Genomic DNA, 24957 nt, shown 5'->3' on the forward strand with positions numbered 1-24957 from the left:
ACACTGATACATAGTGACCTAGTGTGTGCGTGCGTGGCATACTACACACTGATACATAGTGACCTAGTGTGTGCGTGTGTGGCATACTACACACTAATACATAGTGACCTAGTGTGTGCTTGCGTGGCATACTACACACTAATACATAGTGACCTAGTGTGTGTGTGTGTGGCATACTACACACTAATACATAGTGACCTAGTGTGTGCTTGCGTGGCATACTACACACTAATACATAGTGACCTGGAGTGTGCGTGTGTGGCATACTACACACTGATACATAGTGACCTAGTGTGTGCGTGCGTGGCATACTACACACTGATACATAGTGACCTAGTGTGTGCTTGCGTGGCATACTACACACTGATACATAGTGACCTAGTGTGCGAGCCTCGTATGGGTCTACTAGTACACACAAGGCAGATCCTCTTTATATCCACCCAAATTTATTCTTATACATGTCTAACCTACGCTTGAAACAATCGAGTGATCCCACGTCTATTACGTTACCCGGTAATGTTCTACAAACCAAACATAAGCCGGTCGGCCGAGCCGACAGCACACTGGACTTGTGGTCCAGGGTTCGATCCCGGGCGCCGGCGGGAAACAATGGGCAGAGTTTCTTTCACCCTATGCCCCTGTTACCTAGCAGTAAAATAGGTACTTGGGTGTTAGTCAGCTGTCACGGGCTGCTTCCTGGGGGGTGGAGGCCTGGTCGAGGACCGGGCCGCGGGGACACTAAAGCCCCGAAATCATCTCAAGATAACCAATAACCCTGTTTCCAAACCAGTATTTACCCAGATCTTTCCCAAATCCTAACTTATCCAATTTATGTCCATTGTTTCGCGCAATGTTTTGTTTCGGCTTTAAATTCCTACTTAAATTCTAGTTCAAGTAAGTTTATTGACAAAAGGAAGTACATCTCAGAAGGATAGAGTAGTTTAGGCTATTTCTACCCTCGTCTATATATAAGGTCCTTCAAGGGGCTCACAAACCCATACAGTACACAATGATTAATTATATTTTATATTTCACATTCCAATGGTAATCACATGACATACTGTGAGATCTCTTATTGATTATGCTGCCCCCGTCATGTATTGTGTTGGTAAAGGTAGACTAAACAAGTTGGAGAACGTGCAAAATGAAGCCATGTGAATAATCTTGGCCCAAGAAGTACTATTACTGAGATAATGATGATATGATTGAACTTACAGAGTATTGGGGATAGAATTTCAGAGATAAATGAAGCTTCGGCGATTAGACTTATGAGAGGCGATGAAGTTAAGGAATTAAGCTTCTTACTTCAGAAGGTGGGAAGAAATGAATAATGCATGTGAAAGCATAATAAGATCCTTATGTTCTAGCATGATTAACAACACCAACATCGGAGAAAAACAAAGTAGATGTAGTAATATTTTTCTCTATGTTCCAGCACTCTGAACTTTGCTGCGGTTTGCCAATTCATTGATTATCGACAACACCTTGTCCACACCCTCCACACATTTTAAGTCACTGAGAAGCAATATCTCCTTATATCTCCATATATCTCCAATATCTCCCAACATTTTGACATTTTTTCTTGCTCATCACTTGTACACACCCCCTACTACCATCAAAGGTAACTCTATTCTTAATAATGTCTTCCAATTCTATTTTTGTAAACCATTTTTACAGAAACCAATTGTAGACCTTCCCGTCTCCGTGGTGTAGTGGTAAGACACTCGCCTGGCGTTCCGCGAGCGCTTTGTCATGGGTTCGTATCCTGTAACAACAATTCTTCGTGCGGGTCGTATTCCAGGGACCTGCCCGAAACCCTACGCGTGCTAGTGGCTGTACAAGAAGAGTACAGAGGTATGGCTCAAAAGGGCCACCACTTACGGGCTATTCATGCCCGTGCCACCTTTTGGGTGGCTTAATCTTCATCAATCAATCACGGTGGCCGACTGTACAGTCGACGGCCCTTGTCCAGGATGATTCCAGACAGACTTAATCTTGTCGACCTTCCCGTCGAGTGCATGGTGGAATTGTGTATAACCCCAGTTTGTGTCTCGGAGAGACTGCAGGAGCCGTGTGAGAGCAGTAGCAATCCCGGCTGCAATTCTTATACCATATCGTGGCTCACTCGATTAAGGCGCGTCTGAGATCATCCTGGACGTAAGTTCGAACCCTCATCACGGCCCTTGTGGATTTATTCATTTGATATATCACGCTATTGTGATTTCTTTGTGCACTAATGTTAATTGGCAAGGTGGGAGAGGTAGCGTCATTCACAGAGGAATACTGAAGCCTGTCACTGAGGTATGTTTGAAGGTACTGTATGGATTGATTGATGAAGATTAAGCCACCCAAAAGGAGGCACGTGCATGAATAGCCCGTAAGTGGTGGCCCTTTGGAGCCATTACCAGTATCAATAGCTGATACTGGAGATCTGTGGAGGTGCGACTGCACCCTACGTTGAGGTCGTGACCTCTGTACTGTAGGGAGTGAATCCATAGTGCTGCAGTTTAAGAAAGTTATTGTGGTAACGATGTCACAATCCTTACGAAGGTCAACAAATAAACCTACAGGGTACTCATTTTTCTCAAGAGCTGCATATATGAAGTTAATTATATTAATCAGTGCATCATTGGTGCTTTTATGGGATCTGAAGCCATATTGGCTAAATCTAAATATATTATATTTTGCAAGATAGGAGTAGAGCTTCTTGTAGATTAGCTTTTTAAAAATTTTCGACGAGGTTGGCAGAATTTATATTGGTCTGAAATTTTGACTTCAGTGAGATCACCACTTTTATGGACTGAGATTACCCTTGCTTTATTTAGAATATCAGGAAGGTTAGAGCTCAAGTGATCTGTAAAGCAAAACAATGCAATGGCAGGAGCTAAAACTCTCGAGACATTTTTGTAAATTAGGGTTGATATCTCAGCAAGGGCACTAGATTTAGTTTTATGTGAGAGGATTATATAATTTGCACCTGAGGAATTAGGTAAAGAGACTAAGGATAGCTGCCTGTAAAGTAGTCATTAATATACGTTTGGGATGCTGGGATTTCATTTCCAAGGGATACTTTTTATACTAGTTTTCCATACAATGTTTTTTCCCTCCTGCGAATTAATGTAACTTGGTGCAGATAATTGGATGGCCACGCCACTATATATTTTGTAATACATATATTAACTCCTAAGGTCTACTATTATCTAGATCTTCTGTGAATCACAGAATATAGTCTGATCTACTTAGCTGTATACCAATTGATAGACAGTACCATGAACAGTTCCAAGTATTTCCAGGACCAAATATTTAAAAAATCCAAATAAATATTAAAAAGGCTACAGAAAAGAAATAGTTGTTGTAAATTGTTTATTTGAAAAGAAAAACAGAAATGGAAACAATTGTATACAGAGGCATCAGTGTTGTGAGGGTCAGGTCGGCAACGTCCAGTATTCAGGGGCGTCAGTGTTGTCTAGTAGGCCTAGACTTTAGGGTATGTTGGCTGCAATAGTTTCCCACCTCTCTCTCATATCTCTGGACTCGTCGTATAGTCTCTGGAAGTACTGCCGCAGAGTTTCATCCGGACGTCTGGCCAAACCTCCCTTTTTAGCCTGAACTGGAGGAGGAACAGAGAGAGAAATGATTAAGTCATACAAAATACTGAAATAAACATTTAAATGAGATAGAACAGTAAATCACATATGTAAACTTAATAACCGAATGATCCATATCAAAATATAAAGGAAATAATTCGTTCTTAGGATAATGAAGGATGGAGAGATAGTCCATAAGCAAGTATTACAGTACTTAAGGATATAAACCTGCAGCATATGACATCAAGATATTGTCTGTGAGAGTCAAACGAAGCAGAGTTTGCATTATGTGCAGAGCTCCAGCTGTATCAGGGGTTAAGGGGTTGAGAATCACAACAGAAATATCATTCTGAACAACTTATCAGTTATTGTTAATGAGTGTGTTACAACTATTACCTTGTGGTTTATCGTGAGCGCTGTTCAGAGCTTTATCGTGCATGCTCTTAAGAGCTTTTTTCAGAGCTCTATCGTAAGCGCCCTGCGTGACTCTGGCACTGGCTAGGAAGAGCTCCAACAGTAGAAGTAGAAGCAGGAAAATGACGAAGAACTTCATGACTAGTGGGGCTTATGACTGACTCTTCGTATCGAGGACTGGAGCACAACCGCTTCTGATACCGGTGGATAAGGTACTGATAACACCATGGCATTGGCTCATTATATGCATTTGCGCCTCACTTTAACAAAAGAAACTTGGGAAAATGGGAGCAGTAGCCAATAACAGTCGCCTCGCAAAGAACATTAGAAAAGAGGTCTATTCATGCCCGTGCCACCTTCTCGGTGGCTTAATCTTAATCAATCAATCGAACAGTAGAAGCTGGCCAGACTTTGGTCCCGTCTGTTGGTGGCCGGACAATTTTATGTGGTACACTACTAATTCCATTATTTCTACATTGTTCAAGCAATTTACTCGCCAATACATAGTGACCTAGTGTGTGTGCGTGTGCGGCATACTACACACTGATACATAGTGACCTAGTGTGTGAGTGTGTGGCATACTACACACTAATACATAGTGACCTGGTGTGCGAGCCTCGTTTAGGTCTCTTACCACACACAAGGCAGATTCTCTTTATATCCACCCAAATTTATTCTTATATATCTCTAACCTACGCTTGAAACAATCGAGTGATCCCACGTCTATTACGTTACCCGGTAATGTTCCACAAATCAATAACCCTGTTTCCAAACCAGTATTTACCCAGGTCTTTCCCAAATCCTAATTTATCAAATTTATATCCATTATTTCGCGCTATGTTTTGTTTCCGCTTTAAATTCCTACTCAAATTCTAGTTCAGGTAAGTTTATTGAGAAAAGGAAGTACATCCTTTTACTCTACATCCCAAAAGGATAGAGTAGTTTAGGCTATTTCTACCCTCGTCTATATATGGTCCCTCAAATGGCTCACAAACCCATACAGTACACAATGATTAACTATATTCTATATTTTACATTCCTTTTTTTTTTAGATATATACAAGAGTTGATACATTCTTGTACAGCCACTAGTACGCGTAGCGTTTCGGGCAGGTCCCTGGAATACGATCCCCGCCGCGAAGAATCGTTTTTTGATCCAAGTACACATTTTACTGTTGCGTTAAACAGAGGCTACAGTTAAGGAATTGCGCCCAGTAAATCCTCCCCGGCCAGGATACGAACCCATGACATAGCGCTCGCGGAACGCCAGGCGAGTGTTTTACCACTACACCACGGAGACTGAATGGTAATGGTAATTACATGGTATACTGTGAGATCTCTTATTGATTATGCTGCCCCCGTCATGTATTGTGTTGGTAAAGGTAGACTAAACAAGTTGGAGAAGGTGCAAAATGAAGCCATGTGAATAATCTTGGCCCAAGAAGTATTATTACTGAGATAATGATGATATGATTGAACTTACAGAGTATTGGGGGGTTAGAATTTCAGAGATAAATGAAGCTTCGGCGATTAGACTAATGAGAGGCGAGGAAGCTAATGAATTAACCTTCTCACTTCACAAGGTGGGAAGAAATGAATAATGCACGTGAAAGCATAATAAGATCCTTATGTTCTAATGTTACTTAGCATGATTAACAACACCAACATGGGAGAAAAACAAAGTAGATGTAGTAATATTTTTGTCTATGTTCCAACACTCTGAACTTTGCTGCGGTTTGCCAATTCATTGATTATCGACATCACCTTGTCCACACCCTCTACACATTTTAAGTCACTGAGAAGCAATATCTCCTTAGAGACTCCCAACATTTTGAAATTTGTTCTTGCTCATCACTTGTACACTCTCTACTACCATCAAAGGTAACTCTATTCTTAATAATGTCTTCCAATTCTATTTTTGTAAACCATTTTTACATAAACGAATTGTAAATCTACGTCTCCGTGGTGTAGTGGTAAGACACTCGCCTGGCGTTCCGCGAGCTTTTTGTCATGGGTTCGTATCCTGTAACAACAATTGTTCGTGTGGGTCGTATTCCAGGGACCTGCCCGAAACCCTACGCATACTAGTGACTGTACAAGAAGAGTACAGAGGCAGAGGCAAGAGTACAGAGGTATGACTCAAAAGGGCCACCACTTACGGGCTATTCATGCCAGTGCCACCTTTTGGGTGGCTTAATCTTCATCAATCAATCAATCACGGTGGTCGACTGTACAGTCGACGGCCCTTGTCCAGGATGATCCCAGACGCGCCGTAATCTTGTCGAGAGAGCCCGAGTGCATGGGGGAATTGTGTATAACCCCAGTTTGTGTCTCGGAGAGACTGCGGGAGCCGTGTGAGAGCAGTAGCAATCCCGGCTGCAATTCTTATACCATATCGTGGCTCACTCGATTAAGGCGCGTCTGAGATCATCCTGGACGTAAGTTCGAACCCTCATCACGGCCCTTGTGGATTTATTCATTTGATATATCACGCTATTGTGATTTCTTTGTGCACAAATGTTAATTGGCAAGGTGGGAGAGGTAGCGTCACTGAAGCCTGTCACTGAGGTATGTTTGCAGGTAGGGATTGTAGGGATTGATTGATGAAGATTAAGCCACTCAAAAAGAGGCACAGGCATGAATAGCCCGTAAGTGGTGGCCCTTTGGAGCCATTACCAGTATCAATAGCTGATACTGGAGATCTGTGGAGGTGCGACTGCACCCTACGTTGAGGTCGTGACCTCTGTACTGTAGGGAGTGAATCCATAGTGCTGCAGTTTAAGAAAGTTATTGTGGTAACGATGTCACAATCCTTACGAAGGTCAACAAATAAACCTACAGGGTACTCATTTTTCTCAAGAGCTGCATATATGAAGTTAATTATATTAATCAGTGCATTATTGGTGCTTTTATGGGATCTGAAGCCATATTGGCTAAATCTAAATATATTATATTTTGCAAGATAGGAGTAGAGCTTCTTGTAGATTAGCTTTTTAAATATTTTCGACGAGGTTGGCAGGATTTATAAGGGTCTGAAATTTTGAATTCAGTGAGATCACCACTTTTATGGACTGAGATGACTCTTGCTTTATTTACAATATCAGGAAGGTTCGAGTTCAAGTGATCTGTAGAGCAATGCAAAGGATGGAGCTAAAAGTCTTGAGACTTTTTTGTAAATTAGGGTTGATATCTTAGCAAGGGCACTAGATTTAGTTTTACATGAGAGGATTATATAATTTGCACCTGAGGAATTAGCGGGAGTTAGGTAAAGAGACTGAGGACAGCTGCCTGTAAGGTAGTCATTAATATACGTTTGGGATGCTGGGATTTCATTTCCAAGGGATACTTTTTATACAAGTTTTCCATACAATGTTTTTTTTCCCTCCTGCGAATTAATGTAACTCGGTGCCCACAATACCGAGCAGGGGAATATATATATACCACTATATATTTTGTAATACATATATTAACTCTAAGTCTACTATTATCTAGATCTTCTGTGAATCACAGAATATAGTCTGATCTACTTAGCTGTATACCAATTGATAGACAGTACCATGAACAGTTCCAAGTATTTCCAGGACCAAATATTTAAAAATTCCAAATAAATATTAAAAAGGCTACAGAAGAGAAAAAGTTGTTGTAAATTGTTTATTTGAAAAGAAAAATAGAAATGGAAACAATTGTATACAGAGGCATCAGTGTTGTGAGGGTCGGGTCGGCAACGTCCAGTATTCAGGGGCGTCAGTGTTGTCTAGTAGGCCTAGACTTTAGGGTATGTTGGCTGCAATAGTTTCCCACCTCTCTCTCATATCTCTGGACTCGTCGTATAGTCTCTGGAAGTACTGCCGGAGAGTTTCATCCGGACGTCTGGCCAAACCTCCCTTTTTAGCCTGAACTGGAGGAGGAACAGAGAGGGAAATGATTAAGTCATACAAAATACTGAAATAAACATTTAAATGAGATAGAACAGTAAATCACATATACAAACTTAATAACCGAATGATCCATATCAAAATGAAAAAGAAATAATTCGTTCTTAGGATAATGAAGGATGGAGAGATAGTCCATAAACACGTATTACAGTACTTAAGGATATAAACCTGTAGCATATGATATCAAGATATTGTCTGTGAGAGTCAAACGAAGCAGAGTTTGCATTATGTGCAGAGCTCCAGCTGTATCAGGGGTTACGGGGTTGAGAATCACAACAGAAATATCATTCTGGACAACTTATCAGTTATTGTTAATTATTGTGTTACAACTATTACCTTGTGGTTTATCGTGAGCACTTTTCAGAGGTTTATCGTGCATGCTCTTAAGAGCTTTTTTCAGAGCTCTATCGTAAGCGCCCTGCGTGACTCTGGCACTGGCTAGGAAGAGCTCCAACAGTAGAAGTAGAAGCAGGAAAATGACGGAGAACTTCATGATTAGTGGAGCTTATGACTGAATCTTCGTATCGAGGACTGGAGCACAACCACTTCTGATACCGGTGGATAAGGTACTGATAACACCATGGCATTGGCTCATTATATGCATTTGCGCCTCACTTTAACCAAAAGAAACTTGGGAAAACGGGAGCAGTAGCCAATAACAGCCGCCTCGCAAAGGACAGTAGAAAAGAGGTCTATTCATGCCCGTGCCACCTTCTCGGTGGCTTAATCTTAATCAATCAATCAATCGAACAGTAGAAGCTGGCCAGACTTTGGTCCTGTCCGTTGGTGGCCGGACAATTTTATGTGGTACACTACTAATTCCATTATTTCTACATTGTTCAAGCAATTTACTCGCCAATACATAGTGACCTAGTGTGTGCTTGCGTGGCATACTACACATTAATACATAGTGACCTAGTGTGTGTGAGTGTGTGGCATACTACTCATTAATACAAAGTGACCTAGTGTGCGAGCCTCGTATGGATCTACTAGCACACACAAGGCAGATTCTCTTTATATCCACCCAAATTTATTCTTATATATCTCTAACCTACGCTTGAAACAATCGAGTGATCCCACGTCTATTACGTTACCCGGTAATGTTCTGCAAACCAAACGTAAGCCGGTCGGCCGAGCGGACAGCACACTGGACTTGTGATCCTGTGGTCCCGGGTTCGATCCCGGGTGCCGGCGGGAAACAATGGGCAGAGTTTCTTTCACCTTATGCCCCTGTTACCTAGCAGTAAAATAGGTACCTGGGTGTTAGTCAGCTGTCACGGGCTGCTTCCTGGGGGTGGAGGCCTGGTCGAGGATCGGGCCGCGGGGACACTAAAGCCCCGAAATCATCTCAAGATAACCTCAAGATAACCAATAACCCTGTTTCCAAAGCAGTATTTACCCAGATCTTTCCCAAATCCTAACTTATCCAATTTATGTCCATTGTTTAGCGCTATGTTTTGTTTCGGCTTTAAATTCCTACTTAAATTCTAGTTCAAGTAAGTTTATTGAGAAAAGGAAGTACATCCCAAAAGGATAGAGTAGTTTAGGCTATTTCTACCCTCGTCTATATATGAGGTCCTTCAAGGGGCTCACAAACCCATACAGTACACAATGATTAATTATATTCTATATTTCACATTCCTATGGTAATCACATGACATACTGTGAGATCTCTTATTGATTATGCTGCCCCCGTCATGTATTGTGTTGGTAAAGGTAGACTAAACAAGTTGGAGAACTGTAAAATGAAGCCATGTGAATAATCTTGGCCCAAGAAATACTATTACTGAGATAATGATGATATGATTGAACTTTCAGAGTATTGGGGTTAGAATTTCAGAGATAAATGAAGCTTCGGCGATTAGACTAATGAGAGGCGAGGAAGCTAATGAATTAACCTTCTCACTTCACAAGGTGGGAAGAAATGAATAATGCATGTGAAAGCATAATAAGATCCTTATGTTCTAATGTTACTTAGCATGATTAACAACACCAACATGGGAGAAAAACAAAGTAGATGTAGTAATATTTTTGTCTATGTTCCAACACTCTGAACTTTGCTGCGTGTTGTCAATTCATTGATTATCGATATCACCTTGTCCACACCCTCTACACATTTTAAGACACTGAGAAGCAATATCTCCTTAGAGACTCCCAACATTTTGAAATTTTGTTCTTGCTCATCACTTGTACACTCTCTACTACCATCAAAGGTAACTCTATTCTTAATAATGTCTTCCAATTCTATTTTTGTAAACCATTTTTACATAAACCAATTGTCAACTTACCCGTCTCCGTGGCGTAGAGGTAAGACACTCGCCTGGCGTTCCGCGAGCGTTTTGTCATGGGTTCGTATCCTGGCCGGGGAGGATTTACTGAGCTCAAATCCTTAACTGTAGCCTCTGTTTAACTCAACAGTAAAATGGATACTTGGTTGTAACAACAATTCTTCGTGGGGGTCGTATTCCAGGGACCTGCACGAAACCCTACGCGTATTAGTGGCTCTACAAGAATGTAACAACTCTTGTATAAAATCCTGAGCTTCTCCGTCAACATTTTCCACCACACGGGGTTGAACAGTATCATCATTAGTGGATAGTTCATTTTCCTGAGACTCTTCCGTCTGTGATACGCCATCTTCTTCCATACTTTCTTTCCCCTCTGTAATGTGGGTAATGAATACCCACTTCCCTCCCCACTACACACTATCTGTTTGCCACAGCTAATTATTGAAGAGCTTCAATTCTCTTGTCCAACTTTTTGAGGTATTACAAGCTCTGTGTACCGACCGCAGACTCCATGACGCTGCCCTGCACCTCATCACCACGAGGGTACACTTTTTCGGCTTCGTTTCTTACTGCCACTAGGCTATCTTTAAAATTAATCGTCGCCGTGCCATTTTCCCAAACGTTTGTCACAGAGGCAATAATTGTCTTTCCACTGTTTCTTCCTTGTTCCTGCTGTACGGTCTTGCCTTCCTTCGGAGCCTCGTTTACTCTGCATATGGTTACCAGCTTGAAATCTCTCACATGGGGCTTCATGGAACATAGAGATGAACCAGCATTGTGGCTGCCTCGACAATTGCACCAAGATGGCAATTTTTTTTCTCCTTTGTCAGTCCTAACTACACTGTCGCGAGTCAAGCTTCTTTCCACAATACCGACATCTGGGGTCAAATTAACATTTCCAAGCCATATGTCCCCAGCGAGAACACTTCATGCATAATGTAGGCTCCTAAATATATTTTACCACTTTCCTATATCCAAGTCCTTGCACAAAAATTCTTTCTGGAGCCTCACCCTTTAACAAGGCAACAATCTGGCTTTGTTTTTCACCACGTACACTGTTCCTCTTAGCCCACACAACACTTTCATTGTTGAGATGAAGAAATTCAGGATCCAAGTATGTCGGATACTTAAAAACAATAACTATAGTGTAAATTATTCAGACTTCAGGAATAACCAAAACAATATTCTTAAATCCGTTAGTCGTTAAATGTTCCACTGCCTCTTCTGTCCCAACCGTTATGTAGGGCCGGTGAATGCCCTATTTAAATAATGGTTTATATTCAACAAATTTCTTGGTCAATTGAACTGTCCGCTTCTGATGAAAGGTTAGTGGACGTGTCGAGGGAAATAGCAGCCTTTTCCTTCCATTAATCCGCGCCTCTTGCTGTATGTGGTCCTGTTGGAGTCTTCCGGAGAGATTTTCCTGCTGAGTTTACATAAAACTTTGTAACCCAGGTTCGTCTGTTGTGGATCACTACACTTCTTCGGTCGTATTTAAACTTAGCTCTCTGCGCACAGTTTCCCGTTTGTTTCTCCTGGTCATTGTTACCGGAAAAAGCCTGAAATCTTCTTTGTCCTCCATCAAATTCACAACTTTCTAGAACTCTCCAAGACGCACCCTTCGTCAACCACGGCTGAGCTATGTAAATTCCTACTAATCATGAACCCCAGATCTTTTTCACAATCAGACTTCGCAATTTCAATACCATCCAGCTGATTTCTTGTAACTGTATCATCATTACCTAACCTCATAACCTTACATTTAATCATTTTAATTTGTCAGCATTAAACTGCATTTGGAGCTTGAAGCTCAAGCTGTGCTGAAGAGACACTGCCACTGAAAGGGTGTCCGGTAACAATACGGTGCTGAAGTCAGTGTCAGAATTCATCCCTAATGATGACCAATAACAATAGCTACGGTGCTTATGTCATTGTGCTCATGAATTAAGACTCCTCATGCTGCCGTTCTCTCCATATCTACTAGGCAATTAACATGTAAGGTGCTTAATTATTTTTTTCTAATAATGCAATCATATTTTTCCTTCAAATTTCCTGTCTCGTACAATCATTTTTTCTGTTATATGGGATTAATCACCACCATTGCGTTACATTCCTGTAATAGTGATATTAATTGTTTCTTTGGTAATGAAATATATCTTTACAAGACATCATATTTTTTAACATAGAATATACTTCTCATATATTTTATTTAGCTATACCTTAAAGTGCATTGCTAATTTTTTCCATCTATTAAATTGGATGGATTAATTCATTAGCGTTCCCGCCTCTCATTAATGTAATCGCCGATGCTACATTTATCTCAGAAACTATAACTTTGTAGTTCAAGTCTATCATCATTACCTCAATCATAGTATTTACTGGGTATCTTAAGATTAATTTCTTGGCTTCGTTTTGTACCTTCTCCAATTTATACCAAAACAAGAGATGACAAGTTCAGCATGAGCAGTAAGAGATCTCACAGTGCTCAAGTACATCATGCGTAGCACAGGGACTACCTATCCCTTTCCACAACATACCAAGGCTTTCATAGGCTGCAATATCTTCCGACATTGGCCCAACAGTCGGTTCAACTCACCCTCCAAACTCTCATGGGTATAATCAACATATGTGCCTAAATACTTACATATTTTAACTTTCCTATATTTTTCGTTATAATATAATAGGCTTCCGAATTCTATATTCAAACCCAATTTTGTCTTCATTAATTAACCACCAGTCCCAAATGTTTATATAGATCTCTAAACTTGTTAAACACAATTTAAATGTTTAGAATATCTTAATCCTGATACAAAATGTCTTTTGCTTATATGATTGGAGTTATCCTATTTGAGTATCTCTCGAATGCTATCCTACTGCTGCACTCCGAGGCTTCCTCTCACCTAGTATACTTCTGCCATATCCACTTCCTGCTCATCCCATGCGTATATTGTTCTGCATTTGATTAAATTCGATTAGATTCGAATCAAAGCTCAGTTGGACGTGTAGTGTATAGTAAAATGTGTTCATTAGTATAGAATTTGTTAAGTAATTAAAATTATTCAGATTACTTAGGATCTATATATACAAGGATACTTAGGATACAGATTACTAATTATACTTAGGATAATTGTATCATTCTTACATTTACTTTACTAGAACCTTTACTGATTGAAAATAGCTGAAAATTTGTTATACCGTTAGTAAAACAAATTATCATATTTATGTAAAAAATCTAAAAAAAAAATAAGAAGTAATTGCAAATACATCATATTCGTCTATATTTTTGTAACAAGCTCTTTAAAACATTGAATTTTTCACTGTTTATTTCAATGTTTTATTATTTGATGACTGGAACAGTGTTATAAAGTCTTATTTAATGTAATACATAATTATTTATATTTATAATGCTAGTTTTCTTTCAAGACCAATCTAAATGTAGGGATTCACGTCGGAAAACCAAAATTAATCGATATTTTAAGAGTATAAAAGGAATAAGTAACTTAAGTAATAAAGATAAGACATTTTTCAAAACTATGCAACTGGATCTGAAACATTGTTTCTTAAAGTACCTAAGAAGTAGTTTTGTATGCTACTGGTACATTCAGTTATTCCTTATAATATTCTCGGCAATAATTACCTTTAATAAATACACAACTAAATATTAATTTTTCCTTTGTGAATAAGAAGGGAAGTCTTCTCAATGAGAATTATACCCTTGCAAATGTCGAGTTCTTATTCACAACTAATCCCACCAATTAAATTGTTAAAATTTGTGATGTATACCAAAAGTGATCATGAAATTGAAATTTAATGCGTTCACCATCTGCACGTTAAGAAACTTTGTAAACAATTATTTTTCTAGGGACTGTAGCTTGAGGTAAGCAGTACTGAGGTGTTCCCTGGTATTATGGTTCAGTAGAAATCTATTGCTGGACACCGGACAGCTATAGTAGTTATGATTCGAATTTTTGTTAATAGTTTACTCTGCTTGCAAAATGGAGTTTTATTATCAGTGATTAATCAATTATGCTGTTTTCTATCTGTTAGGCCTTGGTGGAGGCCAGAATTATACCAAACCGTTGACCAAATGCTAGTTCAAGCCCATGATATCAATGTTGCGTGAATAACAACATATAATGCTTACAAAAATCTTTAACTAAACAGCCCAAGCGCTTTCGTGTAATATACATCTTTAATGACAGCAAATTAAGACTGAAAAATAACAACAGGTCGCTATATAAAAGAACTGCTGGAAGTGAATGTATTATTGTAATAATATTTATTTACAACAGTTATACACATTGGTTATATTACGTTACATACACGGCGCAACGTTACAGCAGTGTTGTATAACGCCGCTAGTCATTCAGCATTTAGGCCAAATATTGTTGTATAGTTAAAACCAATTTGTATCAAGGCAACTCAGCTTAAAAAAATAGTCGGGGGATCCGTATATGCACGAAAATGACAATATATACACACACATATATATATTCAGGCGATGAGTCACAATAACGTGGCTGAAGTATGTTGACAATACTTGACAATCGACTTGAGAATGGTCCAGGACGGACCGAAACGTCGTCGTCCCTTCAACTTCTAGTGTGTGGTCTGGTCAACACATACATATATTGCCATCTTCAGGAGTCTGGTGGATGTTAGGCCGCTTGGTAGGAGTCCTTGGAGCAGGAGGAGGCAAGGTCGGGAAGGGTTCTCTGTACCTTCTTCAGGAATCTCTTGAACGTGTGATTGAAGCTCGATCACAACACGCTCCACTTGAACCGAAATGTCATCAGTTCGAAGAGTAGCGGCTTCAGCTCAGAGAACAGTGTCTTCAGATCGAAGACCAGTGGTTCCAGTTCTATGAGCAGTGGCTTTATATCGTTGAGTAAGGGCTTCAGTGTGAAGAATGATGCCTTCAACTCTTTCTTGGAGTGAATTAATAATATTTTAAACTGAAGTAGTGTCTTGAGGACAGGCTTCAACTCGAGTAGAGGCGCCAACTCAAAGAGTAGTGTGACGAACTCTGGTTCTGACTCGATAAGGAGAACAACCAACTCATATTTAAATATTATCAAAAGTTCTTTCAGCTCCGGATCAAGTGTCTTAAGTGCAGGAATGAGCATTTTCAGCTCAGGAATTAGTGTTTTCAGCTCCGGAATGAGTGCTCTCAGCTCTGGGATAAGTGTTCTCAGTTCTGGGACAAGTGCCCTGAGCTCAGGCAAAAGTGATCTCAGAACTGGAATGAGTTCCCTCAGCTCTGGACTAAGTGTCCGTAGCTCTGGAGTAAGTGACGGCAGCTCTGGAATGAATCTCCTCAGTTCATGAATAAGCTCACGCACTAGTGCCCTCAGCTCAGGAAAAATATCTTTCAACTCTAGACTGAAGTCCTGGAGCAGTTTCTTCATTTCAGGTAACAGTGCCTTCAGGTAAGGAAGCAGTACTTTAAGGTCAGGAAGCAGTGACTTCAGGTCCTGAAGTAGTGACTTTAGCACTGGGACCAATGTCCTGACCTCTATAAGTAGCCCCTTCAAGTAAGGCAACAAAGTCTTAAATGTAGACTTAACATTGATGAGTATTGTCTTCAACTTTGGCTTGGAATCAGCGAGAAGTCTTCTCAACCAAGGGATCAGTGTCTTGAGCTCAGACTTATACTCGACTAGTAATATCTTCAAGTCGGGGAGAAATGCTATTAAATCCGTTAACGAGATGGCATGATGGTTAAAGCCGAAGTGTCGTGGCATGGAGGCAATGGGTGTTGATGGATCAGGCGAAGTGAAGACAGTCCGCTGGTCGCTATAGGCCACAGGAGACGTTTTGCTGGTGCGATGTCTGGATCCGAATTCGGATCCATAGTGTCGTTCCGGCTCAGAACCTGCGATGGAGAGAGATTCATGTGTTTATAAGTGGTGACCTTATTACAAGTGTATGTGTACACACACACGCATGCACACGCACACAGACATCGATCCCGGCAGAAAAACAAATGGACAGAGTTTCCGTCACCCTGATGCCCCTGTTACCTAGCAGTAAATAGGTACCTGGGAGTTAGACAGCTGCTACGGGCTGCTTCCTGGGTGTGTGTGTACTCACCTATTTGTGCTTGCAGGATCGAGCATTGACTCTTGGATCCCGCCTGTCCCGTCCCGCCTGTGTACTCACCTAGTTGTACTCACTTAGTTGTGCTTGCGGGGTTTGAGCTCTGTCTCTTTGGTCCCGCCTCTCAACTGTCAATCAACAGGTGTACAGGTTCCTGAGCCTATTGGGCTCTATCATATCTACACTTGAAACTGTGTATGGAGTCAGCCTCCACCACATCACTTCCTAATGCATTCCATTTGCCAACCACTCTGACACTAAAAAAGTTCTTTCTAATATCTCTGTGGCTCATTTGGGCACTCAGTTTCCACCTGTGTCTCCTAGTGCGTGTGCCCCTTGTGTTAAACAGCCTGTCTTAATCAACCCATGTGTGTGTGTGTGTACAATTATCAGCCCCCGCAAGTACAACTAGGTAAATACGACTAGGTGAATACACGTACACACGCACGCACGCACACACACACGAGGGGGTCTGGTAGCATGGTGGATAGCGCGCAGGACTCGTAATTCTGTGGCGCGGGTTCGATTCCCGCACCAGGCAGAAACAAATGGGCATAGTTTCTTTCACCCTGATTGGCAGTTACTGTTACCTAGCAGTAAATAGGTACCTTGGAGTTAGTCAGCTGTCACGGGCTGCTTCCTGGTGTGTGTGTGTGTTTGTGTGGTGTAGAAAAAAAGTAGTTAGTAAATAGTTGATTGGCAGTTGAGAGGCGGGCCGAAAGAGCAAACCTCAACCCCCGCAAACACAACTAGGTGAATACACACACACACACACACGTACACATACACGTACACACGTGTGTGTGTACAAGTCCTGGTACAAGTCCTGCCTCACAGGGCTAATTGAATTCTACGACCAGGCAACAAAAATCAGGCAAGAAAGAGAGGGGTGGGCAGACTGCATATTTTTGGATTGCCAGAAAGCCTTTGATACAGTACTACACAAGAGGCTAGTGAAAAAGCTGGAGATGCAGGCAGGAGTGAAAGGGAAGGTACTCCGTTGGATAAGGGAGTACCTAAGCAACAGAAGTCAACGAGTCACTGTGAGAGGGTGAGGTCTCAGATTGGCGTGACGTCACAAGTGAAGTCCCGCAGGGGTCAGTATTTGAACCTATACTGTTTCTGATATATGTAAATGATCTCCCAGAGGGATATAGACTCGTTTCCCTCAATGTTTGCTGACGATGCAAAAATTATGAGGAGGATTGAAACAGAGGATGATAGTAGAAGACTACAGGACGACCTAGACAGACTGAATGAATGGTCCAACAAATGGCTGCTAAAGTTTAACCCGAGTAAATGCAAAGTAATGAAACTAGGTGGTGGAAACAGGATGCCAGACACAAGATACAGAATAGGAGATGAAGTACTTAATGAAACAGAAAGAGAGAAAGATCTAGGAATTGATATCACACCAAACCTGTCTCCTGAAGCCCACATAAAAAGAATTACGTCTGCGGCATATGCGAGACTGGTTAACATCAGAACGGCGTTCAGGAACCTGTGTAAGGAATCATTCAGACTCTTGTATACCACATATGTAAGATCTATCCTGGAGTATGCGGCCCCAGCATGGAGCCCGTACCTTGTCAAGCACAAGATGAAGCTGGAAAAAGTTCAGAGGTATGCCACTAGACTAGTTCCAGAACTAAGAGGCATAAGTTACGAAGAAAGGCTGCGAGAAATGTACCTCACGACACTAGACGACAGAAGAATAAGGGGAGACATGATCACTACCTACAAAATTCTCAGAGGAATTGACAGGGTAGATAGAGATAAACTGTTTAACACGGGTGGTACGCTAACAAGGGGACACCGGTGGAAACTGAGTACCCACATGAGCCACAGGGACGTTAGAAGGAACTTTTTCAGTGTCAGAGTAGTTAACAGATGGAATGCAGGCAGTGATGTGGTGGAGGCTGACTCCATACACAGTTTCAAATGTAGATATGATAGAGCCCAGTAGGCTCAGGAATCTGTACACCAGTTGATTGACAGTTGAGAGGCGGGACCAAGAGCCAAAGCTCAACCCCCGCAAGCACAATTAGGTGAGTACACACACACACACACACACGCACGGGAACTGGTGGCTGAGTGGACAGCGTTTGGGACTCGTAATCCGAGGGATCGATCCCCGGCGATGGCGGAAACAAATGGATAGAGTTTCTTTCATCCTAATGTCCCTGTTACCTAGCAGTAAATATGTACCTGGGAGTTGGACAGCTGTTACGGGCTGCTTCCTAGAGGTCTATGTTTATGTGTGCAGAAAAAAATTAGTTAGTAGTTAGTAACAGTTGATAGACGGGTCGAAAGAGCAGAGCTCAACCCCCGCAAGTACAACTAGGTGAATACAGACCAATCTTAGGGTATGTCGTCATGGAGTCCCCACCTGAAGAAACACATAAGGAAACTGGAAAAGGTTCAGAAGTTTATGACGAGGCTCGTCCCAGAGTTACGAGAGATGGGATATGAAGAGCGCCTGAAGGAACTGAGTCTTACGACACTAGAAAAAAGAAGGAGAGGGGGAATATGATAGGAACGTATAAAATACTAAGGGGAAGTGACAAAGTGGAAATTGATGAAATGTTCACACGTAATAATAACAGAACGAGGGGACATGGGTGGAAGCTGGAAACTCAGATGAGGCACAGAGATGTTAGGAAGTTTTCTTTTAGTGTGAGAGTAGTAGAAAAATGGAATGCACTTAAGGAGCGGGTTGTGGAAGAAAACTCTATACATAATTTTAAAACTAGATGATAGGAAAATTGGGACAGGAGTCATTGCTCTAAACAACCGATGGCTAGAAAGGCGGGATCCAAGAGTCAATGCTCGATCCTGCAGGCACAAATAGGTGAGTACACACATATGGGACAAATCAGTTGATTGACAGTTGAGAGGCAGGCTGAAAGAGCCAGAGCTCAACCCCCGCAAGCATAACTAGGTGAATACTAGGTAAATACATCCTCAGCTCCCAATCCAGGGACACGGGTTAAATTCCTGGGCTGGACAGAAACGATTAGGAAAGCATTCAATTTCACCTGGTGCATCTATTCATCCTGATTTTTTTGTTATATGCATTTCCCATTTAGTTTCTGCTTTCTTATATTTTTGAATTGTTCTTGATTAACAATTTTCAGTTTTGTATAAAATATCACATTTTGTATTTGATGAGAATTATATTTTTATGGTAAGAATCTTTAATGCATTGTTTAATTTTTTTATTTGAGTTATTTTACTCGTGTATACCATAGTAGAGTGACGTGTCGTCCTCTGTTGGTGTAGTGTGTCACCTTGGGTCACAATGTGTCACCTTGGGTCACAGTGTGTCACCTTGGGTCACAATGTGTCACCTTGGGTCACAATGTGTCACCTTGGGTCACAGTGTGTCACCTTGAGTCACAATGTGTCACCTTGGGTCACAGTGCGTCACCTTGGGTCACAATGTGTCACCTTGGGTCACAATGTGTCACCTTGGGTCACAATGTGTCACCTTGGGTCACAATGTGTCACCTTGGGTCACAGTGTGTCACCTTGGGTCACAGTGTGTCACCTTGGGTCACAATGTGTCACCTTGGGTCACAATGTGTCACCTTGGGTCACAATGTGTCACCTTGGGTCACAATGTGTCACCTTGGGTCACAGTGGGTCACCTTGGGTCACAGTGTGTCACCTTGGGTCACAATGTGTCACCTTGGGTCACAATGTGTCACCTTGGGTCACAGTGTGTCACCTTGGGTCACAATGTGTCACCTTGGGTCACAGTGCGTCACCTTGGGTCACCTTGGGTCACAATGTGTCACCTTGGGTCACAATGTGTCACCTTGGGTCACAATATGTCACCTTGGGTCACAATGTGTCACCTTGGGTCACAGTGTGTCACCTTGGGTCACAGTGTGTCACCTTGGGTCACAATATGTCACCTTGGGTCACAATGTGTCACCTTGGGTCACTATGTCTCATCTTGGGTCACAATGTGTCACCTTGGGTCACAATGTGTCACCTTGGGTCACAGTGTGTCACCTTGGGTCACAATGTGTCACCTTGGGTCACAGTGCGTCACCTTGGGTCACAATGTGTCACCTTGGGTCACAATGTGTCACCTTGGGTCACAATGTGTCACCTTGGGTCACAGTGTGTCACCTTGGGTCTCAATGTGTCACCTTGGGTCACAATGTGTCACCTTGGGTTACAATGTCTTACAATGAGGCACAATGTCTCACCTTGGGGCACAATGTCTTACAATGAGGCACAATGTCTCACCTTGGGGCACAATGTCTTACAATGAGGCACAATGTCTCCCCTTGGGGCACAATGTCTGAGCTTGCGGCACAAATATCTCACATAGGGGGGCACAATGTCTCAATTGGGGCACAAATATCTCAGTGGCTCACCTTCGGGAACGCTGAAGGAGGACGATGAATGGTCGTCCTGCTGAGAGTAGTCGTACTCCTGAGGTCTGGCGTCAACTAACAAGGTTCCCACCGCCAGCAGCAGCAGCAGGAGCAGGAGAGGACACCTAGCCAGGAGGGTCGTGACTGTGGCTGCCATGGTCAACTGGTCAACTGGTCAAACTAGGTCACATACCCTGTTTATATGGCAGCTGCAAACATCTCTCTCTGGATCTTCCTCTCCTCTTATCCTGTCTATCTTATTTTCTTCCACTACTCATTCCCACCCCTTGTTCCTCCACCTCCTTGCCCTTCCTCTTCACCCTACTCCGTGACGTGGGTTGACCTGAGCTGACCTGAGCTGAACTGGGCTGATTGCTAGATATTGGAAGATCACAAAACATATTAGTATGACTTGTTCCCATTTACACAAAGTTCCCGATAACTTAACTCCAGGAGTCTGGGGTAAAAGTGGATTATAATATCAAAAATATAATTAAGCTGTCCCCATGTTATTAAAACTGCGATGCCATATATATATATATATATATATATATATATATATATATATATATATATATATATATATATATATATATATATATATATATATATATATATATATATATATATATTGTCACGTCAAATTATATATGAAATTCTCAACAAAGATGGAATTTATGAAAGGAAAGGCGAGAGATGGTGCAGTGTTGCCAATCAGCAACTGAACGCCAAGAGGAACGTTCGGTTGGTGATTGGCAACATTGCACCACCTCTCGCCTTCCTCTTGAGAAGATGCTCCTGGCAGCACTCTCTATATCAACATGGTGCATCCTTACCCTCTTCATGTGGGCTTCCTCTTACTCCCTAGACCGAGACGGCAAGGCTCATGTTAGGAGCTCTGTGGCAAGAGCTCAGTGTTAATAGCTCAGTGTCATAAGGTCAGTGTTAAGAGGTTAGTGTCAAGAGGTCGAGGTCAAGAGATCAGTGTCAAGAGATCAGTGTCAAAAGGCCGAGGTCATGAGGTCAATGTCAAAAGCACATACTAAGAGCACAGGTGACTGTAGGAGCAGGTGACTTATATATTTTCATCTGATGGTTCAGTACGGCTATTTACTGAGACCCGTTCTCTTGGTTTGTCACAACATAGGAAATAAAGTGTGCTAGAACCTACGAACCCAACCCACCCACCTAACCTAACCATAGAAAACGTGGATATTTATTAGCTGTTACTCTTCACAGTAGCCTTTATTTTGTACTTTGGGGACCATAAGTGTAGAAAATGAGACGTATAAATGGAGAAGACGATTTATTTGTTTGATATGCCTCGTCATGCTGTCTATTTACACTACACTGGCACTCTCCTGTCGTGGCACTCTTCCTGTCGTGGCACTCTTCCTGTCGTGGCACTCTTCCTGTCGTGGCACTCTTCCTGTCCGGGACACGTCTTGAGGCGTGAGGCTGCTCTCCTCAGGGGCCGGGACTCAACACCTTACCAAACTGTCTAAAGTTCGCAAGGTGATGCGACCCGAAACAAAGCCGCCAAAGATTGAGAAAAGATGTACCGATTCGTAAGTACTAGCGTAACTGTTGCTGAACCCGGCCCCTGGTCAGCGGTCGTTCCCTCTACCTTGAGGTTACCTTGAGGTGCTTCCGGGGCTTAGCGTCCCCGCGGCCCGGTCGTCGACCAGGCCTCCTGGTTGCTGGACTGATCAACCAAGCTGATGGACGCGGCTGCTCGCAGCCTGACGTATGAATCACAGCCTGGTTAATCAGGTATCCTTTGGAGGTGCTTATCCAGTTCTCTCTTGAACACTGTGAGGGGATTGCCAGTTATGCCCCTTATGTGTAGCGGAAGCGTGTTGAACAGTCCCGGGCCTCTGATGTTGATAGAGTTCTCTCTCAGAGTAACTGTTGCACCTCCGCTAAATCATAAGAAATTCCGACGTCCCTCTGGAAGGGACGACCCGTCCCTGGGGGAAGCACTCTGTACCGGGTGTTTAACCTTGTTCTTGCTGAACACTGAGTACGCCCACATTACGTTCTGAGCAGCAATCCTGACTGTATTATTTGACTCCGGTAGTAGAGTCGGCTTCGTTCTCGACTCATATTCGGAGACCCCGTGTTCGATTCTCGGGCGGGACATAAATGGTTAGGGACATTTCCTCTTCATTTAATGCCTGTGGTCACCTGCCAGTAAATAGGTACCCGGGAGATGGGCACCTATTGTGGGGTCACGTCCTGGGTAGGGTCAATAGTTCGACCTCGGGGGGGGGGGGGGGGTCATCGCTACTGAAGGATTAGGGGAAAAAATGCTGAAAACTTGGTAGTACGAAATCGTCATGTAAGCGGTGAAGAAAAGTCTGCCTCAGTCTTCAGCTCCAAGATGGTCTACTTATACAATGGAGGGACTCTAATAGCAAGGTGGTGGCCTCCTGGCACACAGAGTGTTGTAGTAGGACGGGTTGTTGTCATAGTTGCCATATTGACTGTATCCATAACTTCCAATGGGGTTGTCATAATTGCCATATTGGTTGTATCCATAACCTCCACTAGGGCGGTAATGATTGCCGTTTTGGTTGTATCCATAGCCTCCACTAGGGTTGTCATAATTGCCATTATCATAACTGTCATGGGGATTGTGGTCATGGTTTTCATCATAGCCTGTATTATAGTTGCCATAATTGCCGTTATTATAGCTTCCATAAGGATTGTTGTTATAGCTGGTACCATAGTAGCTATAAGGGTTGTAATTGGTGTTGCCATAATAGTCCTTGTTATGATGACTGCTGCCATGATTGTTAAAGTGGTGAGGATTGTTGCTCTGCTTGCCATGCGAGTGGTCGTCAGCGTCCCTCAGGTCTGACAGGTGAGTGTCAAGTTCTGGAAGAAAGATATAATACGTCTTAATGGAAGAATTGGCAGCAGTAAAATAGGTACCTGGGTGTTAGTCAGCTGTCACGGGCTGTTTCCTGGGGGTGGAGGCCTGGTCGAGGACCGAGCCGCGGGGACACTAAAGCCCCGAAATCATCTCAAGATAACCTAACCTCAAGATAAGATAATATAAGCAGTAATATTAATGCTAACAAAATATATTATGAAGGTGAAAACTCCCATAAATGTGTAGTAAAACCATGTTCTCGGATGCAACTTACGGCCTTTCTCAAGGTGTTGTAAACAATATTCTGAGTCAGAACATTGTTTACACCAACTTAATAAAGGATGTAGGTTTCATCCGAAAATTTGGGTTTAATACACATTTATTGGGTTTTTCCTTCACCTTCTTTCAAGCGCTACGGCATTTTAGTAAGTTTCTCCATAAACATTATATTAAAAATACAGATAAAAATAGCAAAATCGCAACAATATATATATATTTAAAAAGTAGTATTGCTGTGACAAGTGATCTTGCTGGAGATGCCGTAGAGTCTTTCCCTTCCCACCGGGTTAGGAATACAAGTAATACTCGATGGTCTTTGCTACCAATTTTAAAATGACAAATTAACTTGTGTATATGGACACAACACCTCACCACACTCACATCACTCACTCCAAGGATGACAACGAGTCACCCTTGGAGTCGTCTCAGTCAACGTCCATGTTGTTATCATTGCCAAATCATCTTACTTTCAACAGTAGCCGGACCAGGCAGTGTGATGTAGTCATTGCGCGAATTCGCTTTGGCTATAGGCACATCTGGCAGGTTAGTGAGGCTGAGCCACTACCAGAATATTCAGCTTGTAAATTCTGTGATAAACCTTTAATGCATTCACTAAAACACTATATTTTTGAATGTGAAACATTCAACAATATTGTATCCTATTGTACCACCAACTGTGTAACTATTTCATTGAATCTAGTGTACTGGACGGCATCCTAAAAATTTTATTTATATTATTGTTAAGCTGCATCTCTTATGAACCCGTCCCTGTCCTTGTGTGGCAGTGCACAATAGAAAGTTGTATTTACATATATATATATATATATATATATATATATATATATATATATATATATATATATATATATATATATATATATAACTGAAAACTCACACCCCAGAAGTGACTCGAACCCATACTCCCAGAAGCATCGCAACTGGTATGTACAAGACGCCTTAATCCACTTGACCATCACGACCGGACAAAATGAGGTGATAGCCGAGGCTATATGAACCACCCCACCGCCGGCACTCGGATAGTTATCTTGGGCATAGCATTTTACCAAATCACCTCATTCTTTGGGGC

At 42.0% G+C, this 24957-nt stretch overlaps 1 protein-coding gene across 1 annotated transcript in view; it reads right to left on the bottom strand.

The window, feature by feature from the left end:
- Positions 1-23123: 23123 nt before the first annotated feature.
- The window catches only part of LOC123748124 (uncharacterized), a 5655-nt gene continuing 3821 nt past the window's right edge, over positions 23124-24957 (bottom strand). The window contains exon 2 of the mRNA XM_045730320.2: positions 23124-23593. Within this exon, the coding sequence (XP_045586276.2) occupies positions 23124-23593 (470 nt within the window). The remainder of the gene's footprint in view (positions 23594-24957) is intronic.

Source organism: Procambarus clarkii, chromosome 10, assembly GCF_040958095.1.
Source record: "Procambarus clarkii isolate CNS0578487 chromosome 10, FALCON_Pclarkii_2.0, whole genome shotgun sequence".
Taxonomy (NCBI): domain Eukaryota; kingdom Metazoa; phylum Arthropoda; class Malacostraca; order Decapoda; family Cambaridae; genus Procambarus; species Procambarus clarkii.